This window comes from Marmota monax, unplaced genomic scaffold (genome assembly GCF_021218885.2).
Source record: "Marmota monax isolate L192 unplaced genomic scaffold, Marmota_monax_Labrador192_F-V1.1 WCK01_AAM20220418_F8-fsc00008, whole genome shotgun sequence".
In the NCBI taxonomy this organism is placed as follows: domain Eukaryota; kingdom Metazoa; phylum Chordata; class Mammalia; order Rodentia; family Sciuridae; genus Marmota; species Marmota monax.
In genome coordinates this window covers 25,129,841-25,150,185 of record NW_026694432.1, presented here as the reverse complement: position 1 = coordinate 25,150,185, position 20,345 = coordinate 25,129,841, and the positions used below count along the sequence as shown (strand labels likewise).

At 55.9% G+C, this 20,345-nt stretch overlaps 2 protein-coding genes across 9 annotated transcripts in view; both read right to left on the bottom strand.

The window, feature by feature from the left end:
* Kif17 (kinesin family member 17) overlaps positions 1 to 8,075 on the bottom strand; it is a 43,933-nt gene extending 35,858 nt beyond the window's left edge. For all 7 annotated transcript variants that reach the window (XR_006857073.2, XM_058571096.1, XM_046468354.2 and 4 more), the window contains exons 1-3: positions 7,815 to 8,075; positions 2,269 to 2,415; positions 1,446 to 1,547 (exon numbers count right to left, since the gene is read on the bottom strand). Coding sequence is in view for 6 of the 7 variants with exons in the window: in XM_058571096.1 (XP_058427079.1) it covers positions 1,446 to 1,547; positions 2,269 to 2,415; positions 7,815 to 8,045 (480 nt within the window). In the remaining variant the exon portion in view is untranslated. The remainder of the gene's footprint in view (positions 1 to 1,445; positions 1,548 to 2,268; positions 2,416 to 7,814) is intronic.
* Positions 8,076 to 8,813: 738 nt separating this feature from the next.
* Positions 8,814 to 20,251, bottom strand: Sh2d5 (SH2 domain containing 5). Of its 2 annotated transcripts, none has more exons than XM_046469255.2 (10): positions 20,139 to 20,251; positions 16,687 to 16,814; positions 16,286 to 16,366; positions 15,748 to 15,822; positions 14,451 to 14,597; positions 13,082 to 13,333; positions 12,760 to 12,934; positions 12,305 to 12,413; positions 11,599 to 11,758; positions 8,814 to 11,122 (listed from the first exon to the last, which is right to left on the bottom strand). In XM_046469255.2, exons 2-10 carry the CDS (start codon positions 16,771 to 16,773, stop codon positions 10,919 to 10,921), a joined length of 1,290 nt encoding a protein of 429 aa, XP_046325211.1. In that variant the 5' UTR covers positions 16,774 to 16,814; positions 20,139 to 20,251; the 3' UTR covers positions 8,814 to 10,918. The 2 variants fall into 2 exon arrangements, with proteins under 2 accessions (XP_046325211.1, XP_058427078.1); XM_058571095.1 differs by having other exon boundaries at positions 13,181 to 13,333.
* Between the last annotated feature and the right edge of the window lie 94 nt (positions 20,252 to 20,345).

The following is a 20,345-nucleotide window of genomic DNA, read 5'->3' as shown; positions in this document are numbered from 1 at the left end:
TTCTCCTTGCACCAGGCAGACCCATCAGCATATAAGGAGCCTCCGACAGGAGACATAACAGTGCCTCTCACCAGGCAAAGGCCAAGGCTCTCAGACCTGAGTCCAGCCCGGCCACTCACGGGCCACCCTGTCCTGGCAGGTCTCTTGACCTCCCTGGGCTCCCCAAAGACCAGCCTGGTTCTGCCTATCTGGATAGAACCCCAAACATCTAACTCTGCTCCCCATTTGCTGTGAAGTGACATCAACCATCCTGAGTCTAGGCTTTTAGGAGACTGAAGACAATTTATGAAATTTGCACAAGGGTCACCGACTGAGCCAGCCCTAACCTTCTAAGCTGTTGCGAGTTGCTGATCTGTCCTGACGCTGCCCCCGGAGGGTTCCACTCGGCAACAGCCCATCACAGTCACCCTCCTTTCTCTCAGTCCCAACAGGAAGTCGCTCACTCTGGGCACCAGTAAGCCCTGCAGCTCATCCCGACTGCCCTCTTCAACACTCAGAGATCCTGTGCAGCCCCATCCTGAGTCCCTTTCAAAGGGAATAAGGCCTCAGAACCTGAGCTCAGCAGCAGCAAAATGACATATTTGAGACCCAGGACTTTGAATCAGACAGACCTAGGTTCAGCCTGCTGCTGCAATATTTAACTTAGACGAGTTAATGACCCTTTTTTTTCCTTTTATTCTTTTTTTTCTTTTTGTATTGGGTATTGAAACCAGGGTCACTTTGCCACTGAACTATACCCCACACGCATTTTTCTTTTTCCTTTTGAGTCAGGGCCTTGCTAAGTTGTTGAGGCTGGCCTTGAACTTGCGATTCTCCTGCCTTGGTGCCTTGTTCCTCCTGAGTCCCTGGGGTAACAGGTGTGCACCCCTGCACCTGCATTCATAACCCCTTCTAAACCTCCCTTCCACAGTGGTAAATCAGAAATGAAAATCTTCACCCAGCAGGTTACCACAGGTATTAAATGGGACCATGCTTTCTCTTTTACCATGAAGGGCCCTTAGAGATTTTCATAATTATTTTTTACAAGTAGAATCCCTTTTTCAAGGGCCTGGGGTTGTGGCTCAGTGGTAGAGCACTCACCTAACACGTGTGAGGCCCTGGGTCTGATCCTCAGCACCACATATAAATAAATAAATAAAATAAAGGTATTGTGTCCAACTACAACTAAAAATAAATATTTTTTTTTAAAAAAATCACTCTTTCAAGTAAAAATATATCACAAAACTCCATCTGTTTGAACACACAGACATGGCATTGCCCAGGATGAGACTGCCCTCGTGCGCTGGGTGGGAGGCCCATGAACCCCTCTCCTGCACCGTGGGCTTGACAGAAAACACTGAAGTCCCACAGGCTGACTGTGGTCTAGACCAGCCCCTGCACCGCAGGCTGCGCTCCCTGCACTTCTAAGGGAGGCCATGGCCTCCCCAGACTGGGTCTGTACCCACCTCCAGCTTCTGCTTGGTATCAGGCCCCAGCAGGTCACGGACATCTTCATTGTAGATCTCCAGGTAAGAGGCCCGGACCAGAAACTTGGTGTTCTCTGCACACTGTGGTGATTAGACACACAGAGACATCTGAGGCCAAAGCCTCCCTCCGGCTGCCAGGCCTGGGCCTCCACAGCCGGCAAATCACAGGAAGAGAAGTGACGCAGGTTTGCATGACAGGAGTCCCCATCCGGGCCTAGCCCTCCTATCCTTCTGGCAAACCCCCCACCTCTCCAGCTCAGGGGAGCTTCAGGCCTCACCACGTTGCAGAATTCTGTCAATAAGCCACATGGGGAAGAAAAGAAGCCTGTCCGTTACTCAGGCAGAGAAACTGTGGCCACAGGTAAGGCCTGGAGCAAGCACTGACTCTGGGCTGATCTCTGGCAGCTCTCCCAGCCCCTTCGTGTCCCTGAGTGGTGGTCAGGCTGGACAGTGAGATCATTACGCAAGGGGCTTTTCTTGGTCCGTGACAACTGCTTGATACAAAGGGAGCCATATTTGCTACAACCACCTCGGCCGTAGTGCTCCATCTCCACAGCCACGGGAAATGTCAAGTGAATGCTAAGATCCAAAAATGGCAGGAGGAAGACGTGGGACTGGAGAATTTTCTCAGCTTTAAGTTTTTCTTCCACCAGGATTTTCAGAAACCAGCGTCTGCCACCCCTGATCTGCGCCAAGTCTAGGCTGGGCTCTGACCTCATCCCACAGTCCATGGCACAGGCCAGAAACACCCTGGGGCCACCTGGGGCGCTGGCCCTGCCCTCTCCCTCTGAGAGGCCCATACCTGAACACTCTCAAACACATGCTCAAAGGCCCTGGGGATGATGCCTCTCTGGGACGGTGGGTCTGGCAGGCCCTGCATGGTGAAGGACTTTCCGCTGCCCGTCTGGCCGTAGGCAAAGATGGTGCCATTGTAGCCCTCGGTGACTCCCTGCATGGGAGGAAACCAAAACCAGGCACTCAGATGACCAGGCCCAGGTGGGCAATCAGAGACCCACAGACTCTGGAAAATTCCCTGGGTATCCCACCAATGAACCCCGGGGCGTGGGTGAGGAGTGGAGAGGCCTAAGGTACAACTCTGGTAGTTCATGGTCCAGGGGTAGGAATCTGTTCCCACGGGGGCAAGCACTTGGCTGACCCCAGGCCACAGAGGTACCGGCCAGGAGAGGGGTGCCAACAAGTGAAACAGGACATGGCAAGAAGGCAGGAGCCGCTATTCACAGGTCCCCAAGAAGACGAGGTTTCTCTTTTATGGGGTAGAAGTGAATGAATGAGCTCTTCTCCCTCGTCCAAGGAAATCGTGACTAGCGTGAGTTCCTGCAGCTTCTCAGAGAGGTGGGCTTCACGCATGGAACCCCTCCAACCTCATCAGAGTGGGGACAGGCAGGAGCCCGTGTCCTGAGGCTGGGCTTCTCAAACCCATGGGCCAGGAGAGAGAGAGAGGCATGAAGCCTCTGGGAAAACATGGAGTGGCTCCACAGTACCAATGTGACCCGAACAGGAAGAGAGCCTACATAAAAAGAGATATAATATGCATGTGCGAGTATGCACAACGATCCACTATTATGCATAATTATCATGCACCAATACAAATTTTTTTTTGTTGGTACTAGGGATTGAACCCAGGGACACTCAACCACTGAGTCACACCCCCAGTCCTCCCCAGTCCTTTTTATTTTTTAGTTTGAGAAAGAATGGCTTAGGGCCTCGATAAATTGCTGAGACTGGCTTTGAATTTGCGATCCTCCTGCCTCAGTCTTCTAAGCTGCTAGGATTACAGGGGTGCACCATCACACCATCACTTTTAAAATAAAATGTAAAAAGAAAAGAAATACAGCTGCACTGCACAGCTGCTTCGTGCACCGGGATAGCTGCTAGTTGCACTGGACACGTGCCGGGTCCAAATGAGGAAATGAATTTATTTTAACTAAAAACATTCTTTTGTGGTGCTGAGGATCAACCCCAACCTCATACATGCTGGGGAAGTGCTCTGCCACTGGATACATCTCAGCCTCTTAAAAATTTAATTAATTTAAATTTTAAAATAAAAGCAGCAGTGGCACAGGCCTGTGATCCCAGTGACGCAGGAGGGCTGCAAGTTCAAAGCCAGCCTCAGAACTTAGCAAGACCCTGTCTCAAAATAAAAAAAAATAAAATAAAAAGGGCTGAGGATGAAACTCAGTGGCACAACATCAATAGATTCGATGCCCAGTGCCAAAAAACAAAATTAAAACAACAAAGACAGAAGCCATACAAAATATTCTCCATTAAACACAACTTTATTTTTTGTTTCATTTTGTTGATTGAAACTGAGATGTGCCAAAAGTGTAAAATACATACCAGATTTCAAAGATTTAGTATGAAGGAAAAATATAAAATATCTCATTAATATTCTTAAGATAACATTTGTTATTGTGCTTTTTCTTAAAATGGTATTTTTTATATTGGGTTCACTATATATATATATTTTTTTTCTGGTGCCAGGGATTGAACCCAGGGGTGCTTAACCACTGAGCCACATCCCCAGACTTTTTATTTTTTCATTTTGAGACAGGGTCTTGCTAGATTGTTTAGAGCCTTTGCTAAATTGCTGAAGCTGGCCTTGAATTTATGATCCCGATCCTCCTGCCTCAGCCTCCCAAGTTGCTGGGATTATAAGCGTGCGCCACTGTGCCCAGCTTGGGTTAACTATAAATTCTTTTTTAAAAAATATTTATTTTTTAGCTGTAGTTGGATACAATATCTTTAATTAATTTATTTATTTTTATGTGGTGCTGAGGATCGAACCCGGCCTTACCTGCGCTAGGTGAGCGCTCTACCGCTGAGCCACAACCCCAGCCCCACGACCCCAGCCCCAGGTTAACTATACTCTTAAAATTAGTTTTAACTGTCTCCTTTTACTTGTTAAAATGTGGCCACTAGAGCAACTTGAATTATGTATGTGGCTCACGGGATATTTGCCTTGGAAAATGCTGTCAACTGTACCATCCAGTATGGTAGCCCCAAGCCACATGTGGCCACTGAAATTTAACTTAATTAAAATTAAATGAAATTAAAATTCCTCAGTAGCATAGTCTCGTCCTGTTTGCCCCATTTGGAGGGAGGGCACAGAGCATTTTCATCATCCCAGGAAATTGCATAGGATCGTGCTCTCTGTAGAAAAAAATTTTAGGTCATTTCTAAGGCAAAACAAAGTTTTTGAAAAAGTCCCACCTAACAACTGATACCCCCAGACCCTCACAGGAAGAGCACACACGGAGCCAGTCACAAAAGCTTGCCACTCTGCATTGCCGCCCTAGTTCTGCCACGTCACCTGTGTTACTATTCACTAAAGGGTTTTGATGAAATCAGCAGTTAATGGACTGCTTCTTGCATGTGCTGTGGATGGAACTCAGGGCTTCACACATGCTCCGCAAGTGCTCTACTGCTGAGCTGCACCCCCGGCCCAGAAATGGACTCTTTTGTGTGTGCGTGTGTGGGGTACTGGGGATCGAACCCAGAGCCTTGTGCATGTAAGCAGGCACTCTGCCAACTGAGCTATATCCCTAGCCCGAGAACCTGGTGTCATCCTGAGCAATAATTCCCATGACATTGCATTGAAGATTATATATTTTTCCAACTATTGAAATTAAAATTAAAACATATCCTAAGTTGCCCCACACCCCCTTTCTGCTTCCTCCAAACGTCCCAGGGGCCAGTTCTGGGGTTTCTACCGCACTGATGTCTCAGAAAACAGGTTCACCCTCTTCAGCCTGGCCATGGCAGAAGCCTGGTATGTGGCCCCTGCATGGACCAGGGGCAAATCAGCAGAGGTGACCCTGAGGCCTTGGGTGTGAAGGGGCAAGGAAAGGTGGCAGAGCTGCAGGCTAAGAAGGGTCCCCAACCAGGCCACAGGCAGGACAGGAGGGAGGAGTACAAGGGAGGGCATCCTAAGTCAACCAGGGGCAGTGTGGAGAGGATTAGCACCCAGGAGAATTGAAAAAGTCACCCAGGGACAAAAGCTCAGGAATGGAGCCCGGATTTAAGGGGTGGGGGAGAAAAAGGGCAGAAAATGAAGGCAGAAGTGCTGGGGGCTTCGTGTGGCAGGAATGAAGGGAGGGTTCTGGACTAAAGGCTTCCCAGAGGTTGTCCTGGGGCCTAAGTCAACAGCCAGACAGCCCTTGGAGCAGGACTCAGAGCCGAGGAGGGTGTGTGATTTGCATGTATTTTGCATATTATTTGCATGCTTCTTTTAATAGAAGGCAGCAGATAGAGCATAGGAACTGGGTACTGGGATAGGACTGTCCCTAACTCTCCAGGCCCAACTCTCCAGGCCTGTTTCTTATCGGGAATGGTAACTCCAGCTCTTCCTATGAAGATCAAATGCTGCATGCTGGTCTCCACCCACAGGGCCTTCTCCTCTACCTCCCTGCCTAGTTGACTCTTCTCATTCTCAGGTCTCAGCTGAGACCTCCTTTCCCCAAGGAAGTCCTCCCCATTAGTTCCCTTTAGCTCATCACCTTGAACTGTTAACTTGGGAGCTCTTCCCCCTGACCTTGAGCTTGCTGAGGGCAGAGTCTAGGTCTCCTTTATATGCACTCCCTATGCCTAGAATAGGGGCCTTTATGGAGATGCTAGTTAGTTGGGTGAGTGAGTGAACGGGCAGAGTCTGAGGCTCTGTGGACCATCCAGAGGCAGGTGTTGGCACTGCAGAACTCAGGAGAAGAAGAGTTGGAGGGCAGCTCTGACAGGCCCATCACCTTGTCTGTGATGTTTCCCTCTCCAAGCTGGGGCTTCCTGGGGACCTGAGAGAGGCTTGCTTAGAGCAAGATTCCAGGATGAGGAGGGACCGGGAGGAGCAAGGCTAACAACCTAGAGGAGGCATGGCCAAGAGAGAATATGGTCTTCAAATCTGCCAGGGACCACTGAAAGTGTCACTGGAGCTTCAGGAAGGGCTTTGATTCAGTATGAAGAACAGTTTCCTAGAACCCACAAACCCAGGTGAAACAGGGCACTTTGGGAAGTGAACTGCATTCAGTGGACACACACAGGTGAAGGCTGGTGTCCACTTGGTGGACATTCATGGATTCGATGAAAGAGGAGGGCTGGATCAGATGATCTCTCAGGTCCCTTCCAGCCTGGGAATCCAGGCCAGCAGAGGATAACCTGGCTATCCCTAGAGTCCAGGAGCATCCCCTAGGGGAACTTTCCCTCATCCTCTGGTGACAAGGACCCAGGAGCTCTGGGCTTCAGGACGCATCAACCCTCTCCAGGGTTTTAACTGGTTCCTGGCAAAAGAGATGGGAGCAGTCAAAGGGAGTGCTCTTAGGATGTTAGGGGGCCTGCTGGCCAAAAGACAAAGTGGCCATGCCAAATCTGTTTTGGAAGCACTGGGTTAAGTAAGCTGAAGTGTCTCCACAGCACGACTTCCCAGAACCTCAGCTATTCCACCAAGCCCCACAGCTTTGAGCGATGGAGGGCGCATACAGCATCACCCCCACTGTTCCTTTTTTTATGGAACAGCCCATGACATGTCACTGAATCAACAATTCACTGAGTGGTAGGGAGATGACAGTGGAAAAAAAGGAACCCTTGGCCCGGAGACAGGAGGTGTCTGTCATTCCCAACCCATCTCTGCCAGAAACTCATGTGGAAGCTTGGGCAAGTCTCCTCTCTCTGGGCCTCAGTCTCCCCACGTGTGAAATGAGAGTGCCTTCCCTGTTATGGAGCACAGGTCACAACAGCGAGGGTAAAAGCCCTGTAAAGCCAGGAAGCCTCGCCCCCCTTTGCCTGAAATACTGAGGCAGAGGAGACCTGTTAGGGTTTCCTCCAGGACAAGCCTGACCTGCAGCCTTCTCAGAAGCAGGGCCCATTGAGACCCTTCCATGCTACTACTAGGTGCTGACCCAGGGGAGGATCAGGGTGCCAGGGAGAGAGGTTCAAAGGGGAACAAGTGTAGGCCATGGCTTGGGCTGGAGGTTGAGGGGAGACCGGAGGCTCTTGTGATTCAAGGAGGCTGGGGAAGGGGCTGGAGTTTTCAGGGTCCCTGAAGGTCTGGGATGATGGTGGACGGCAGATGGGTCCTGGGAGTTGGAGTTCTTCAGGAAAGGGTCTGGAAAGGACGGGGTCCAGACCAGCTTTGGCGCTGGGTTCAGTGGAGACCTGGACGGCCATTGTAGGTAGGCAGGTTCCAGCTGTCTCTGGCCTGGACAAAGTCTTCAGACCAACCTGCTGCTAGCCACCTGCTTCCCCCTCCTAAGGGCCTTCTTGCCCGGCTGGGGGCAGGGCCCTGGGGCCCTCTGACCCTTCAGGCCCCTCGGGTCTGGAAGGCGGCCTGTGGGGCGCCCTCACCTCCACCAGCGGGTAGGCGATCTCGTTGTAGATCTGCTCGGTGACGTGGTCCATGTAGTAGGCGCCGTCGAAGGTGAACTGCTTGGGGGGCTCGTCGGCGGCGCCCGGGTTCTGGATGAAGCACTGGCCGCGCGCGCAGTCCACCGTCACCACGGCCTGGCAGTTCAGCTCCCGCTCGCGCTGGTTCATGGGCCGGCAGCGCACCACCACCTTCACCGACTCGGAGGCCATGGCCCCGCGGCCAGGACCTGCCGGGCGCGGCGCGACGGGGACGCCGGGGTCCCGGCTGCCGGCGGCGAGGGGCGGGGCCTGGCGGCGGGGGAGGGGCCGCGGCGGGGGGCTGGGAGGGCCCGCGGGGCTCCCCGGGAGGAGGGGGAGAGGGGCCGCGGGGGAGTCGCAGGACCCGAGCCGAGGCCGCCGCCGCCTCCCGCGCCCGGGCTCGCCCGTCCCTGAGGCCGGGCCCGGGCGGGGGACGTGGGAGATCCGCGTTGCGGGTTCAGCCGCAGGACCCGGGCCCGGAGCCGCCCTAGCCGCCTGCTCGCGCGCGCGCCTTCACGGCGTTCGTCGTTGCCGGGCAACCCCGTGACGTCACAGGGCGGCCCGCAACCCCGGCGCGTTCTCCGGGCCGCAGAGCCGGGCCGCGGAGCGGTACCGGGCCGAGAGGCGTCCAGCCCGAGCCGGAAGGGGTCAGTGAGACCTGTCTCACCTCGGGGCGAGAGCTCTCGGGAGCGAGGCCTCATGCGGGGTCAGCGACCGAGGAGTCCTCTGTCCTCACCTGCGTGTGGACCCGGGGGAAGGCCGCCCAGAGCCCGCAGCTTTCACAGCGCGAGCCTCCTCTGATGCCACCCTGTTCTTTCTTAAACTCAAGATTTTAAAACAAACAAAAACTTGAGCCAAAGTCTTTTGGCTGAGAAGACCACCTGGCCCTACCAGACTGGCTCTGCGCAACTTCCCCCGGCACAGAACCAGTGCCAGGTGTTGGGGGGACAGCCCTCCAGCAGGCCGGAGTCTGGCAGGGGAGACTGACACTGAAAACAAACCCCTCACAAAATCCCATCAGTGAAAGCAATTACAAACTAAAGAACCAGTTGGTGGGACAACTAACAGGGATCCTCTGGGGATGCCTCTCAAAGGTAGAGCACTGGTCTGGCAGCTAAAAGCCCCAGCTCAGCAGGAAGGGGGGGGGTACTTAAGTCTAGGAAGTCGGGTCAGGTATCCTGAGACTGACTGGAGCAAAAACATGACAGTTGAGGAGCTGAATCAAGCAAAGGGAAGGGGGTCAGTGAGACCCGTCTGGGCTGTGCAAAGGTCCTATGGCAAGCTGCTGGAGCACAAGGTGCTAAATCTTTTCCCTTAAGGGGTTTAACGCAGAAGGATATGATTTGGTTAAACCCACCTACCTATGGTCCTTCCGGACATTCTGAGCCCTTGAGGACAAAACCTCTATCTGGCGTCCCACCCTGCACCAGCAGACTGTATGGCAAAAACAAAACAGGTGAGGTAGATGAAGACCGTGCCTCCTAAAGAAAAGTCTGCACTAGACCGTCTGAAGAAATGAGTTTTATTTGTTTCAAAGTCCACACAGTAAGGAAAGCTGGGCTCTCCAGTGGCACTGGTAGGAACAAGGACAAAAAATGTGGTCTCTAATCAAGACACGGGGAGCCCGCAGGCGTGGCCCAAAAATCTTTTTTAACATGTCACCAATAAAGGCCATTTGAAGAATGTCAAAGAGCTTGGGGAAGGCCTGTCCCTTCAGTGTGCTGAACACCTCCCCTCCCCGCAATCTCTTGTCCACACAGGTAATTGATACAAAAAAACCCAGCCCTCCCAGAGATGAGCCATGCCCAAGTCTGGGCCTATCACTGGTTCCCTTAAGTGCACATCTATGATGCTCCTGTCCTAGGCCCAAGGCATCACTAAACCCCTCTCCGAGCTGGGGCCTCCCACAGCCGGCCAGTGCTCTGCAGGGGCAGTGGGTGGGTTTCGGGGGTGGCTGTGGAGTCCCAGCTTCCCACCTCCATTCAGATAAAGTCAGGCACGTTTCCAATGACAAGTCCCTGAGGACATGTCCCCTCTATCCCCTGAAATGGACACCTTACTTGACAAGGTCCCTGGCCAGATCATGTCTGGTGACGGGCTGGATGCAGACACTGCAGGCCTGACCCTCCAAGAGGCCACCTTCTCCCTCCCGGGGTTGCCTCCCTTCTTTCTATCCTGCTGGTGCTGCCTTCTCCCTCAGGGAGTCAGAAATACATTACCTCCAAGGCACTGAACAGGCACATGCCACCCCCAGATGGGAAGAAGGTGGTCCCCTGACGCATGACTGGGCCTCTGCCTCAGGATAGAAGTTCATCCAAAATGAACTTGTCCCATCACTTAATCAGGCAGATTCACATTTGTCAGTGAGCTTACTGATGAGGGGGATCCCTGGACTCATCAGTCACACTAGATGGTTCCTGCATCTCCCATAGCCAGCTGAGGCCAGGCCTCCTCTAGCAGGGCTCACATTACTTCTACCTGTGGATGGTTCTGCTCTGCCCATCCCCAGTGGGACTAGCCTGGTAAGTGGGACAGCCCCTGATGGCTGTGGTCAGCCCTGCATTAAAGGAAATGCCAGCATCAGGTGGCTTCCCAAGGCAGTCCCCAAACTGACTGCAGTCTGCAGCTAACTGCTAGATGCACCCTGGCCCTGGCAGCCAAATGGCTAGCGGAGCTGGTGCACTGACACTCCCTCTGTGTCTGGTTCCTGTTGGGAGCTCTCCAGAGACCTGGTCTCTTTAGGAAAGGCTGCACCTCTGCTGGTGAGCAAGCCTCCTAACCCTTGGATAGCTCTGTGCGAGGAGCAGAGTGGAAGCCAGGACAAGTCCCAAAGCCATTCAGAAGATATGGAACCCCTGTAGCTCTGCCTGGAACCTTGGAGGACTACGTGTCCTATGAGAAGCCACTGAAAAATCTCCAATGTCAGGGCTCCCCTCCCACGGGCAGCAAAGCAATGGAAAACTGGTCCGGGGCAGAGACCGATGGAATGGTGGCCAGTGGGGAGCAGGGAGGGCAGAGCAGCTATGAAGGCCTGGGGGCTGGGTAAGGGAGTCCTGGAGCAGGGCCTAACCCAGGCCCTGAAGTTCAGCCTCAGACTTGGCATGGCCCAGGGGCCGGAGAGTCCGCAGGGGCCTGCCCTCAGGCCCACTGTCCTGCTCCTCGTAGGTGGGGTTCCGGCGGCCCATGTCGAGGGGACAGAAGAGGCTGCGCTCAGTCCCAGCGTGGCTCTCCACCAGGGCCTCCAGGCTGAGGAACTCTGCAGGCAGGTGCTGGGGAGGAAGGGTCTTCAGCTCCAGTTCCCTGCCCCAGGCTCACACCAGTGCCCTGCCCCCCAAGTGCCCATTTTAGAGAGCAAGAAATGAGAGCTCAGAGTTATGATGTCATGGCAGGGCCAGACACTACACTTCCTCTCTCTTCCCAACCTGGGAAGGACTGAGGCATTCACCTTGGAAGTATGAGCACACGTGTGAAAAGCCTCACTACCCCATCCCAGAGGCTGTGTGAGTTCAGGCAAGTCCCTGTCTTCTCTGAGTCAGTGTCCTCCTCTGTTAAAGATGGGCTATGGTGTGGGAAAGCAAGGCAGGCAGACGAAGGGGGTGGAAAGTGGGATTAGGGTGGGGCCAGAGAAAGTCAAACAGGATGTGAGGTAGACTCAGGAAGTCACCAATTAGGAAAAGGTGGGGGCATCATGGCAAAAGGCAGAGCCAGAGATGGGACAGGGCAGGGACAGAGGCTTCCTTCTTACCTCTAGACAGTAGCGGCCCAGATGGTTCCGGAAGACCTGGTGGGGCACCACCCCGCATTGTGTCCTCACAGACAGGCACCACTGGCCATTGGTGCCTGGCTCAGGCCACAACAGGAAGGCTCCTAGCACGTCTCTCCGTAGCAGGGCCAGTGCACAGGGCCTGGGGTGCAGAGGCAAGAGGCTGAAGTTAGAGCCCTGCTCTGGTCTCAGCCCCAGGCTGCTGCTTTGGGGAGGGACAGAACCCCAACAGCATGGAGGCAGCCTGGGAAGTAATAAATGCCTTCCACATGCAGCGCCTGGCTGGGCTGCGTGGTGCAGGCCTATGATCCCAGCTACTCGGGAGGCTGAGGCAGAAGGATCAGAAGATTGAGGCCAGTCTCAGCAACCAAGTGAAACCCTGTTCCCCAAAAAGAGAGGTGAAGTCTGGGGATGTCACTCAGTGGCAAAGCGTCCCCAGTCCGGGCCCAGAGCTGCTATTCAATGAGAAGGAGCTCTCAGGAGCTCAAAGATTCCCCAGGGGTCCTCTGAGACCCCATCAGGAGAGAGGTTTAAAGAGGCTGGCCTGTGACAGGCCTGAAGTCACCAAAGCCAGGTCATTCTGCCCCCACACAGGGCTGCACGCATGTCATGGTCCTGCAGGGGCCCCCTGCCAGGTCTCTGCCCAACCCAAGGAACTGGACACTAGGCCAGGCCGGTTCCCTCCTACCTGGAGATGCCAGCAAAGGCCCAGATGTTCTCTGTCAGGCTGCCCTCACTCTCCACCAGGCACGAGGGACCACCAGGAGTGCGGGGCCATGCCTCCCATGCAGCAGGAACTATGGAGACCACCCAGGGGTCAAAGGGAGAGTGGCCAGATCCCTCCATGTCCGCCGGCCTGCCCAGCCACTACAGGTCCTCTCCCCATCATCTGTGTCCAAACCAAGCCTCCCTCCCCGACCAACAGGTGCACACCCAGCCCCCTGCAGACACCACAGTCCCACTCACACCCACTCCCCAGTTAAAGTTCACACCACCCACGCAAGCCCAGAGGCACACACACACCCAGGGACCCACATGCACACGCATTCATACACAGGCCTCCATGGGGTACAGCCACAGCCTCGCACGCACTGGCCTCTGCCGGCCCTGGGGCACAGAGACAGGGGCACTCCCACAACTCACAGGCCTCCCGAGCCGACAGCTGCAGCTGTGTCTCATAGGTGCAGGCTCGGTAGGCCCCGGAGCGGATCACCTTGCTGCGAATGGCCTTCTTGCGCACCAGCGTGGGCGAGCAGTAGGGATTCCCCAGGCGGGCATGGCGGGCACCCCCACGGCCTTCGGACTCTGGCAGCTCCTTCTAGGGCACCAAGAGGGGCCCATGGGCAGACAGACTCAGGCCCAGCCATGCCAGGTCAGGCAAAGCACAGCTTGTCCAACACAACCCCCCAGCCCTTGCCCAGCTCCCTTGCCCGAACCCGCAACCCCTGGGCTGGGGGCTGCATACCCCACCGCCACCCACTGGCCCCTCAGCAGGCAGCCGCCGAAAGGAGACGAGAGCATGGACGTTCTGTGAGAGCTGATCACGGCCGAAGGGCTCCCGCACCATAGCAGGGGGGCCCCCAGGGCTGGAGAGTGGCTTCAGGGACACGTCCCCTGCAGGCCCCGGGCAGGGCTCAGGCCGCGCCCTCTCCTCCGGGTGCTGAAGGAGGTAAGCAAGCTGGAAGGAGCGGCAGAGCAGCAGGTGCAGGATCTGGACCTGAGGAGGGGGAGGGGCTCAGCTGGGAGAAGCCCCCTGGGGTGCACCTCGGCAGGAGCCACCCACAGTCCGGGGCTAGGGAGCCCCTTGCCCCTCGCTGTTCTTCCTGGGAAAACTCCTCCTAATCCCTTAGAACCTCACCACCAAGCAGCCTCCCTACCAAGGGCCCTATTCCTTTAACAAATATGGACACTTACCTTGGCAAGGTGTCACTCATGCTGGGAGCAGGGGAGATGACGGTGGGCTACATGCACCTCCCCAAGGCTTACCATCCCTCCCCATAACTGCCCCAGCCCCTCTCAGAGCAATGAGCAGGGCCTGGGTTTTGATTTAAGCCAGCAGCTCCCGTGACCCAGGGCAGGACAGGGCGCTCTGTGTGCCTCAGTTTCCTCATCCCCGCCTCCTGCGCTCCTCAGAGGAGCTAGAGAAGTGAGCTCCACACATCCCACCCACACTCATGCCAGCCAGACCCAGCAAGCTGGCACCGTGAGCTTCAGCTACATGTCACCCCACTACTCAGCACAGGGCTTGACATTCAGCGGTAACAGCGAAGCCTTGATGATGGACCCAAACCCAGCCTCTACTGGCCAAACTGGCTGTCACGGCTCTGTCACACTACGGCCACGCTGGCTTTGACTTCCCAGACCTCCTGCCTAGTGCTCACCCTACCACCCGCCCAGGGCCATGCACTGGGACAGTGAGACCCGGACCAAGGCGCTGCTTTCAAAAAATTCAAATGTCTCTAATTACTGACAGACGGCAGCTGGAGTGTGGTCCTGCCGCAGGACTCCACAGGAGGAGCCATGCAGAGGGGTGGAGGTGGGCAGAGCCCTAAAGGTGAGTGGGGTGAGAAAGGAGGGGCCAGCCTTCCCGGCAAGGAGGACGGCAGGAGCAAAGGCCTGGCAAGACCGCCCGTCTCCAAGAGCAAGGCCCCTGACTGGCCTTAGAGGGTCTTCAGTGGGCAGAGCCAAAGCAGGAGCTAGTGTGGTAAGGTTGGAAGGCTCCCTGGAGGGAAGCCAATCCCCAAAGGCCTTTGTCCCTGAAACCTGCCCTGGTGCTCAGCACAACCCACTCAAGCCTCAGTGGTGTCCCTGCCCCAGCCCGGGGCCCCAGATACCTCTCCAGGCTGGCTGCCCACAAAAAGGTGGCAGAAGAGCTTGCTGGCGGGGCTGCGTGGGTTCCGGGCGATGAAGGAAAACTGGCAATTGGCAGGACACCAGGTGGAATAGAGGATGCGTCTCAGGGCATGGGCCATCAGGAGCACCTGGACAGGCAGACCAGGTGCCGGGCCTCATGAGACCCCACCTGGGCAGCAGTGGCCAGTCCTTGGGCCCCACACACCACCTACCCTCAGCCTGCACGCCTAGGACAGGGCCACCTGCTCCTGGGGTACGGGCCTTCACTCCTTGCAGGCCCACCCCATAGCGCCCTCACGTGGTATTGGGCTTGTCCCAGTTGCAGACCCGTAGGTTGGGATCATCACCCCTATTTTATGGAACCCAGAGGCAGAGCAGTGATCTCCTGCCATGGTGTGGTGACCAGCCCTGGGTTGCATGTCTGGGTCACCTGGCCATGTGACAGTGAATGAACCCTGGCTCTGCCACTGGTTCTCCGTTTAAGTGCAGTCCTCTGAGCATCTCCTGCTGAGACGTGTGTCACGTGGGTAGAACCCTAGGACCTCTCTGATGGGCTGCTGATAGGTATAGGGAAGCCCATGCAAGCGACACAGGACCTAACTTCAGGAGCCTGCAACACCTGGCTCTGGGACTCCATGCTCACCACGACCTTAGGTGAGAGGGACTGCAGTTGTGAGGTATGGTTCTGGGGCACAGGCACCCAAGCAGGGGTTCCTGCCAGCTCCAGCTGAGATAGGCCCCTTCTGCAGCCACAGGAGGGTGTCCACAGCCAATACCAGGCATGGTACCTACCAAAACCTCGTGGGATAATGTCCCTGCTTTGGGCCAAAAGGTGGCCCCCAAAGAAGATTTTGGAGGGCCAGGGATGAGAAACTTGCCAGAGCTTGACCCTGGGGATAGGCCCTTGAAGAAAGAATGTCCAGCTGGACGCGGTGTCGCACACCTGTAATTCCAGTGGTGTGGGAGGCTGAGGCAGGAGGACTGCAATTCAAGGCCAGCCTCAGCAATTCAGCCAAGCCCTAAATGACTTAGTGAGATCCTATTGCAAAATTAAAAAAAAAAAAAGGCTGGGGATGTGGCTTAGTAGTTAAGTACCCCTGGGTCCAATCCCGAAAACCAAAACCAAAAAAGAAAGAGTGCTCAAAGGCAGAGCAAAGGGGAACACAAGGGGAACTCTCCAGGGCTGAGCTGAGGCCACGGCAGGTGGTAGCAAGCTTGTCCTGAGAGAGGAGACACCTGTCCCGGTTGAGTTCTCACCTGACCCTCTTGAGCTCCTACCTCTCCTTCCCCGCTGTAGACCTTGAGGCCCTGAAGGCTGAACTTCAGGATGACAGCGCGGCGACGGGGACAATCCTGGGTGGAAGAGTGTTGGTGGGAGAAGCTGTCACCTCCCAGGCTTGGCCCTGCTCAGTCACATCCACCAAGGCCTGCTCAGCCCATCCACCCTGTCTGCCAGGTGACAAAGCTCCAGGCGACGGATGCCCCAGAAGGGAGAGAAGTGGGGATACAGAACACCCCCAGGCAGGCCACAGGTAGTCACCTCACGACCACCTCCCTGTCTACTGGCTGTGGCCTCGAGCTGCAGGGCCAGGGGAAGGAACTCACTGGGCATGAGGGACAGAGCTTTGGGAGTCTGGCTGTGGGTAGCCACTGGGCCACCTCTCAAGTCCCTTTCATCCTGCCCCTCTGTGGGCCTCACATGCCCACTTTATGACTGGGGAGGAGCTGGATCTAGTCTCAGGGTTTGTTCCCAGTCTGACATCCCAAGACTGTGATCCTTACTGGGGAGGTGCCTCCTTGTCCCCATCCCCCTCACCTTCAGGGCCCACAGCCATTGCTGCACCAGCCACACGCTGTCCTGGGTGTCCAGGTCATCCACAGGGAAGGAGCCCACATACTGTTTGGTGAGGGGGCAGGAGGAGGCAAGGCAGGGGAGTCAGGCCCACAGCTCCTGACCCCATCCTCCAAGGTCTCCCTCCCTTGGCCCACTGCTCTGCTAGGCAAGCCGTGGGCAGTGACAGAGACCCAGGCTCTGCTGCTTTCCCATTCAAGCCCTGCGAGGGCCCAACTCCCCGTGTGTGTGCGCACACATCGCAAAGCCTGGGTCAGGGAGGGAGACGGGAAAGCAGGTCCTTGATCCCAAGCTCCTCCCCACCCCCAGGGCCTGTCCCCAAAGACTTCCCACCAGGGCACACCTGGAGGGAGCAGCCCACCCACCTGGGCAAACTTGGTGATGCACCTGGGCCGGTAAGGGGCAGGCCCGCAGTCGGAGGCCCTCCGACCCCCTGCCCCAGCCCTCTGCATGGCCCCCAGGATGCCCAGCTTCAAGCTTCACGGAGACAAGGCTGCAAAGGGCAGGGGAGAAAGTTGGTTTCCAAGCAGGTAAGGCAAGTGCCCCCAACAGAGGCCCCGAGTTCACCCTCCGGTCATTTATTCCACACATCCTCCCTGAGTTCTTGCTATGTGCTGACAGTGTCCTGGGCCCCGGGAACAGAGCCCTGAAAAGAATGACGAAACCTGCCTGCCTTCATGGCGCCCACGTTCTCATGGAGAGAAAGACATTCAAATAGCTTTGTGGCCCGCTCACAAGTTGCATGGCCAGAGCTGAAGAGGCTGGGGACCTGCTTCACAAGTCATGGCTCATTTGGCCCAGCCTGATGCCAGCTCCTTCCCAAAGCACCTGGCCACATTGAGATCACAAACCCAGAACCCAATCAGGCCACGCACTCAAGCTGAATCAGGACGTGGAGAAGGTTGGCAATCATCCAGGGGGCTGCGGCACATCACCCTCTTCCCATCCCAGGTTCTGGTCTTTCCTTGGGCTCACGGCCCAGATCCACTAGTGGGCAACAAAGTAACTTCCCTTACCAGACTGCTCAAGGGATAGTACCAGTTTCCTATTAGAGCTCAGAATCCCAGCTGGTGCTCTACAACTGTGGCATCAATGCCTCCGCGTTCCAGTGGTTGCAAGAAAGAGCAGCCAAATGCCTCTGCCAAGGCCTCCCAAGGCTTCAGCTCTGTCCAGAGTTTCCTGAGGCCAACTTGGAACCTCCATCTGCCCCCATTCTGGCCAGTTCTCTCACTAGCCGACTTGTAACCACTGACTTGGTCAGACAGCTCCTGATCCAAATCTAGCGTGACTTCGGGAAAGCTGCCTCACCTCCTGAACCTCCATTTTCTCATCCACAAACCTGGGATAAGGAGAGGTACCCATGAGAGCTCAGTGCTGGGCAGGTACCAAGCACAGATCCAGCCAGGCTTGGAGCTGATGCTCAACAACGTGGTCACAGGGGATAGGAACACCAAAAACTGCTGTTCGGGAGGAAGCTTAAGAAGACTATAGGGTCTGGTAACTTTTAGTTGCCTCCTTGACTGGGCCACACTGACAGCAGACCCTGGGGTCTGTGAGAGCAAGACAGAGGCCAGCCTGGAGCTGTGACTCCCACCAGGAGACAAGAGAAGTCAGACAGGACCTGGGCAGGGAGGGGCATATCCTAGGTGTGCTGCAACCCAGCTTTGCAAGTGCCTGGAGAAGGAGGGTTTGGGTGCTGCCGGACAGAAGCTCTGTGCCAAGAGCCCAGGTTCCTGCCTATGACCTTCAGCTCCAGGCTCAGGCTAGTATGCAGAAGCCAACAGCCATCTACCACTTTCAATGAGCAGCCAGCACAGGAAGAGATGGAAAATAAAGGCTTCGTTGTGCCTTTGAAGCCTCCCAGGTCTCCCCATACCACCCCCCTCCTGCTTCGCTGGGCTGTCACACCCTTTGCTTTCTGATCCATCATGTCCTTTTTCACATCATGTCCTTTCTCTACTGTACTTTTGATGTTTAAATAAAGCAAAGTTAGATGTGCAACTGGCTCTAAAGCCACGTGACGACTGTTCCAGGTAAGGAGGGGGGCCACTCTTTAACTTCATAATCACATCACGGGGCTGGACCACAAAATAAGCATGGGAGGGGGCAGTGGATAGAGAGGCCACAGCTACAGAAGTGGGAACAGAGCAGATGAGAAGACAAACAAAAGCAAGAGACAAAGGAGAGCTTTGGGAGGGAGCAATCAAGCACACACTTCACACCTTGCCCCTGCCACCTGGTGGTCCCTCTGGCACTAAGCATGAGAAGAAAGAGCCACAAGGGTTACCACACTCACACGCAGAGACAGCTAGCTCTGTCTAGGGCTGCAAACAGCCTCCTCCCTCCAGATCCAGAGCCGCAGTTTTCAGTGTTCCCAGTGTCCCCCAGTGACAGGGGTGGGGAGGTCAGGTCACAGGCTCTCTACTGCCCATCCCATCCACCATTAGTCCCATCCTTACCTGTCCCTCTGGTCCTCAGCTTCCTTGGAAACAGTTTCTCCCTTTCTCACCTCCTTCCCTAGCCTCAGGGCATTTCATCTGGAGTTGGGGGGTTCCCAGAGGACCAGGGTGGGCACCAGTCTCATCCTAACCCTGGAAATGGACCTGTTCACCCATTTCAGGTACAAACACCCACTTCTCTTTGAACCAGAGTTAAGTTTTACACAGGCGCCTGATAAAGAGACATTTGGAATGAGTGTGGGGCTCTCCTCTTGCTCTTCTGAGGTGGCCCTGCTTAGAACTGGACAGGGAACTGGACAGGTTGACCTGCTTCGTCGTCAAGCACTGGGTGCTCTGAGCTCAGCCGACGGTGGTCCAGGAAGTCAGTCACTTGCCCAAGGTCATATAGCACAAAAAGGGACACTGGGAAGCAAAACCAGGACACTGTCCCTAGGCCACGGTACCCTTCTATTGACTCCCCTCATCCACATAAATAGGGTGTCCACCCTTGCAGTTTAGTGGGTCCCAATCTGCCCAGCAGGTGAGTCAAGGAAGCAGTCACAGGGGCAGGGGAATTTCTTAGGTGCTGGAGACAAATATGACCAACAGAATGGCTGCTGCCCCTCTGGCTATGTGCCAGATGGCCTGAGTTTGCCCCAACGACTCCAATCTCCTGCCTGGTTCCCACTGCTCCAACACACCCCCTGATGCCAGCGCCACTTGCCCTGGACTGTGCTGCAACCACTGAAATGGTTTGAGGTCCAACAGGGTCAGCTGATGTGACCTTATCAAGTCCCTTAGCCTCTCAACTTCCAGTTCCCCAGCTGTGAAGTGAGAATCATTATAGGGGCCCCCTCCTGGGGCTGTTCATTGACCTATTCCTCCTGAGAACATTTCCAAGCATCAACCATGTGGTGGACAGAAGTCCCAGGCCTCACAAAGCACCAAGTTGGGGTGAAGGGACGACATTCAGTGAGGGATCAAATAATTTGAAGAAAAACATTCAGTGGCGCAAAGAGGAGAAGATGTTATTTAATACGGCGCGGTCGAGGACGGCCTCCCTCAACAGAAGACATCTGAGAGGAAAGTGCTGCCCGTGGGGGCTCGGGGCTAGCCCCCTGGAGGAGCAGAGCGCTCCGCAGCGTAGGCTGTGACCTCAGGTTGCTGTTGTCGCTCCCACGGAGCAAGGCCAGCCTTTCGGCCCACAGCCCACAGGCGGGGTAGAAAAAGTCCTCGGGCCAAGGAGCCGGAGGAGACACGGTGGAGGTGACGGAAACGGGTGACGGACGGAGGCGCCGGGTGCTCCTCGCTCTCAGAGACCCTCCGCACCTCTGCGCCCCGGACCCACCCCCGCCCCCCAGCTCCCGGCGCTCACTCACTGTGGCCGCAGCTTCTCGAGTTCCGAGTCCCTGCAGCTGCGTCCCGCGGTCCCCTCCGCTTAGCCCTGCGCGTCTCTGAAGCGCGGAGTCCCGGGCCCGCCCCGCCCCTGCCACCTCCGCGCCGCGCGCCCCCCCACGTGGCCGCGGGAACGGACCCCCAGCATCACCTGGCGGCGGCACCGGCCTCGCCCACCAATCGGGGCCCGC